Raw genomic sequence first — 5,244 nt, 5'->3', positions numbered from 1 at the left:
GCCGGCGAGAGCCAGCAGCACCAGCTCCCCCCGCGCCAGCAGGAGAGCGGACCCCGCACGGGGCGATCCTCAGGGTGACACGACCAGCACTTTCAGGAAAACTTCACCGCCCTCGGTGGCAGCCAAAAAGCAGAAGCAGATGGAGGAACTGACAAGGAGGAAGCAGTGAGCGGGAGACCATGTCACCGCGCCATCAAAGTCCCAGCTCCCCCAGCCCCCTCCCCGAGGCGATGGAGCCACGTGGGTGCCAGGGGGGCTCCGAGGGGAGTTGAGGTTACCACGGCTGGGGCAGGGGATGGGAGCAGGCCCTGGCATTGGGAAGGGCGTGGGGAGCTTTGTGGGGCTCTGCCGGTCCCCGCATGCCCTGGCGCGGTGCATGGGGTGCCGAAGAGGAAGGCGGCTGGAGATGTGGCACAGCAAGGGCTGGGAGCTTGTTCCCACAGGACAGCACATTTCGGGCACAGAGCTCCCACGGCCAGTGCCAGGATCCGGCCCCTTCACAGCCCACCAGCTCCCACGCCTCCTGCCTGAGGCAGGAGGGGAATCGGGGAGCACTTTCCCCATGCAGCAGCCACAGAACTGCCAAAGGGGGTTGTGCGATGAACCTCCAGCCCCACACTGGCCAGGCCCTGCTTCAATCATCCTCGCAGCAACCTGGGATCCTCGTATGAGCTACTTGAGCTGCTCGTACGTGTGGTACTTCAGCAGTACCACACGTAATCAAATAGATACAGCAATCTGCAGTAACTTATTATAATTACAATCTAATTTCTTTAAATTATAGACTGTGTACAAATTGTAGCACCATTTAAAGTATTTAGAAGATCTGAGGAGTCCATGTTACTGCACTGTTAAGATCACTAAGATAAAGGGAAGATGAATAAAAACACTAAATGTCTTCAGGGATGTCTTCATTCCAATGCAAACTAATTCACAGGGCTGTTTGCAAATGCTCCATATAATTAATTTTCTCTGCCAGAAGTTCTATAAGCTGGGGAATTTGCTCTGTATTTTTATATATGACGAGGAGGTTGATACCTCTGTCTAATGCTGGAGCACCCCAGAGCCCTGGAGCAGCCGCCTGGCCATGAACAAGACCCTGGGAAGGGCTGGCAGGCGAGAGCGATGAGGAAGGACAGACAGGGCTTGCAGCAGCTCGTACACCAGCAGACCCATGCTCTGCAGCGTGAGCTACACGGGGAACAGCAAAGCGAGACGGCAAAGACAAAGTGGGGGCAAAGTGAGGTCTGAGAGTCCCTGGGGATACCGGGAACTCAACACAGCTCCTCACCGTGAGCGGGGCACAGAGCACCAACAGGGATGCCGACACCCGTCCTGGCACCTCTGCATGGTGGTCGAGATTTCAGGTGGGGGAGGCAGACCCTGGTCTCTCGCTCTGCTCCCTGGAAAACACCTGCCTGCCGAACCGTGGCCCCACGGCACAAGGCGACCCTGCTGCTTTACCAGCGCAGCCTGGCAATGCTGCGTGCAGAGGGACCTCGCCTCCCGCCTCTCCCTTGGAACACTTCAGCTTTCGGTGCTGTATACTTGGAATGAAAGAGGAACGTAACTTGCTTTTTCCGGTAACTCTGATCAGTCGTGTTTTCATTTTTCCACTTCAGCCCAGCAGCACGGCCAGGCTCACCCACGCGTGCACAGGAGGAGGCTTGTTTGTCCCATCACGCAGATTAGGGCAGGAACCTCATGTCCATGGGGAATAAATGAAACCAGGTCCCGGGAGGACTCTGGACTTACCCAGGGGGGGACTTTCACCTTATCCTCAGCAGCAACAAGGAGCCATCAAGGCTCCCAGCCCCTTTTACACTGCTTACCACAGGATCACAGAAGGGTTTGGGTAAGAAGGGTCCCTCAAAGATCATCCAGTCCAACCCCCTACCGTGGGCAGGGACATCTTCCACTAGATCAGGTTGCTCAAAGCCCCATCCAACCCGACCTTGAACACTTCCAGGGATGGAGCATCCACAACTTCTCTGGGCAACCTGTTCCTGTGTCTCACCATCCTCACAGCAGAGAATTTCTTCCTTATGTCCAATCTACATCAACCCTCCTTCAACTTAAAACCATTGCCCCTTGTCCTGTCACTACAGGCCCTGGTAAAAAGTCTCTCTCTCTTTCTTACAACCCCCTTTAGAGCTTGTGCTAAGTGGGGGGATGAGCCACTGAGCCAGGACAAGTTGGGGGAGGGGGCTGGCCCAGGCACCCCTTCCTTAGGCCCTGGGGCAGGCACCGTGCTGCCTCTGGTTTTGTTGCGGCGTGACGGACCCCCCGAGACCGAATACACACCTTGCATTGGAAATTATTTGAAAGCCCAGTGACCAGCTGAAGCGTGAGAGCAGCCCAGGATGAGATCCGGGAGCCGTGGGCGCTGCCGGAGCCGCAGAGGTAGAGGGTGCTTCATACGAACCCTCCAACGCCAGAGTTGTGTCTTTGTCACTGATGTGCTGGGGTGGTCCTTGCACAGACCCCGCTGCCCAAATCACTGTCACCACACCCACCACCATCCACACCAGCTGCCATCCACACCCGCTAATGGCGACGTTAGTGCCGAGCAGGGAGGTTCGCAGGTAACACTGTCGGCAGAGCTGGAGATGCCGCAGGGACAGCACGGAGGCCAACGACAGGCTGAGGGCTGAGACAGTCTGAGGCAAGCAGAGCACTGCTCCATAGTAAGATACCCTCAGCAAGGCTTAAGTGCAATGTTTTCCTCTCCAAGGAAGAAATCTGCTGAAAAGCTTCTGAACAGCATGGGCCAGGCAGGCAGAAGCTCTCCGGGAGCAAGCAGGAAGAGCGAGGCTGGACGCCAGAAAACCTTCCTAGCCGCAGTGACGGCTACGCAGGGGAGCAGGCTGCCCGGGGAAGTTTTGCCGTCTCCATCGTGGGAGGTTTTTAAGAGCACGTTGGAAAAACCCACCTGTCAGGGGCGGCTCGGGCAGAGCCAGCCCTGCCTTGGGCAGGAGGTCATTGCAGGTCCCTCTGGCCTTGTTCGCACAGCGTTTGGGTTAGCCACAGCATGTGGCAGCAGGAGCCAGGGCAGGGCCTGACCGCACAGAGACAGAGCAAAGCCGCCGGCGTGGTGGGGAGGGAGCGTGGGCCCCACGCTGGGTGACTGCAGCTGGGGCTCATGGGCAACCCCGCAGCTGTGGCACCAAAGCTGATCTCACCAGCACCTCACGCCAAGGCTCTCAATCAGCACACACACAGGAGGAACCAGCAGCAATTAGCCTGGCAACCACAGGCTTGCTTCGTGCTAACGTGGGTGTGCTGCCTCGCCACCAATGCACTTTGCAAACACTGTAAAACACCACTCGTCAGCCAGAGAGCGGTTTGTGCAATGGCAGCCATCCTGCTGTTGCCCCTCGTGCTGCAGGAGCTCTCCTGCCCTGAGATGAACGGTGCTGCCTGCCACCTACGCCAGACCACGACCGCTCCAGCAGCAACCAGAGGACAGCGTGCAGCAGAAAACTGCCGGAAACCTCAGGGAGAGGAAGCGCGGTGGTGGAGGAGAGCCTGGTTGGGGACCGGCCGACATGGCAGCACGTCCACAGCGTGTCAGGAGCCATGGGTACCACCCCTCGGTACTGCATCCAACCCAAGCAGCCGGCACCAGCACCAGCAGGTCGAGGTGTCAGTGCCGCATCCCCGGGGCCAATGGTCAACACCGACACCACTCCCGTGGCACAGGGACCCCTGTGGGACCTTTCCTTTCCTCCCTCCCGCAGACCCCATTCCCAGGGGCCGACGCTCCAGTGGTGCTGCCAACACGCGGCACTGGCGTAGCAGCCTGGCAGAGTGCAGCACCTGGACCGGTGGAAGCAGTCGCCGGTACTTACTGGGCGAAGAGGTGCCGGGAACGGACAATGAACTTAAAGATGTACTCCAAGGCCTTGAAGGTGCGCATGAGCAGCTCACAGGGCTCCCCCCGGCTCGCGTGATCCACGTACTGTGTCAGCACCGAGATCAGCTTCCTGCAGGACGGGGATGTGTGTGGCCAGGACTCAGCAGGCTTCCCGGCCTCGGCTGAGCAGCCTTTGGGGCTGTGCCACGCTGCCCGCCGGGCGCTCCCCAGGCTACAGCCCCCTCACTCCCCATGCCTGCCGTCCCAGCCCTGTCTCTCCCCACACCGTGGCCGACGGGTACGCACTTGTAGGCGAGCGTGGCACTGAAGTGCTGGCGGATGTAGGCCTCCAGGACGGCGTTGAAATGCTGGAACTTCCTGTCAGCCACCAGCCCCACGATGAAAACCTGGGCGGAGTGGGCAGTGGGCACGGCTCAGTGCGGGCAGCAGGATGCCCGGGGACAGCCGCGTGCCCACAGCCACAGGCAGAGCGGCATTGACCCCTCGTGGGGGCTGCTGAGGCTGCCAGAGCCCCCTGCACGCCTGCCCAGCCTGCCGGGATGGGCAGACCTCCAAGACACAGAAAGCCCAAAACAAGCCCCAAGCACAGCGGCCACAGGACTCTTCACAGCCAGTTTGCACAGAGCTCGCACCATCATCAATCCCAGGTGTCCCATGAGAGCCACCCCAACCCTCCCCTGGGCCTGTCACTGGGGTCACTCTTGTCTTGGTGTAGGACAAACACCTTGGAATCTTGCTGGAATTGTCCCCTGGAGGGGCAGTGTCCCCGCAGAGCCACAGCCCTGCCCCGTGCCGGGTCAGCTGGGCTTTACCAACCTGTGGCACCGTGGCGGAGCCGGAGGCACTGCACAGCTCTGAGCATGGTTTGTCTGGTCAGATCAGTGACCCCCATTTAAAACCCACCCCAGAACGACCTCAACCCCGTCCTGGGCACCCGCACTGGTCAGTGGGGTCAGACCCACACTCAGCGCTCGCAGGGAAGCAGGTCCCGCTTACCAGGGCGTCAAAGACAAGCGTGTCATAGACATCCGTGTCCGAATTCTCCATCATGATGGAGAACAAGGCATCCAACGTGTCCTGGAGGAACTGGGGGAGACAAGAGGACTGTGAGGACTCGAGTGTTAACTCCCAGCATCGTCCCAGACCCACCTCTGAGCGTGGGAGCAACCTGCCCGGGCACAGAGCTCCTGTGTCCATCTTCAGCCTTTCTCAGCCTGGGGCATCCCTCCCTTTGCCAGGACACAACTCCCCGGCTCGTCCTGTCCCCTGGCAGGCAGCCTGGCGCTGCCCCTCCAGCCGCCTGCTTGCCCCCGCAGCCTCAGCGGGGCTGCCGGGGGCGGCAGGGGAAACCACGCAGGCAGAGGCAG

The 5,244-nt window shown here is 59.9% G+C and overlaps 1 protein-coding gene across 1 annotated transcript in view; it reads right to left on the bottom strand.

The window, feature by feature from the left end:
- LOC103922174 (dedicator of cytokinesis protein 2-like) overlaps positions 1-5,244 on the bottom strand; it is an 82,499-nt gene that overhangs the window by 61,233 nt on the left and 16,022 nt on the right. Inside the window, exons 14-16 of the mRNA XM_009330263.1 lie at positions 4,874-4,963; positions 4,163-4,263; positions 3,852-3,986 (exon numbers count right to left, since the gene is read on the bottom strand). Of these exons, the coding sequence (XP_009328538.1) occupies positions 3,852-3,986; positions 4,163-4,263; positions 4,874-4,963 (326 nt within the window). The remainder of the gene's footprint in view (positions 1-3,851; positions 3,987-4,162; positions 4,264-4,873; positions 4,964-5,244) is intronic.

This window comes from Pygoscelis adeliae, unplaced genomic scaffold, assembly GCF_000699105.1.
Source record: "Pygoscelis adeliae isolate BGI_AS28 unplaced genomic scaffold, ASM69910v1 Scaffold438, whole genome shotgun sequence".
In the NCBI taxonomy this organism is placed as follows: Eukaryota; Metazoa; Chordata; class Aves; order Sphenisciformes; family Spheniscidae; genus Pygoscelis; species Pygoscelis adeliae.
This window is presented reverse-complemented; position numbering and strand designations above follow the sequence as displayed.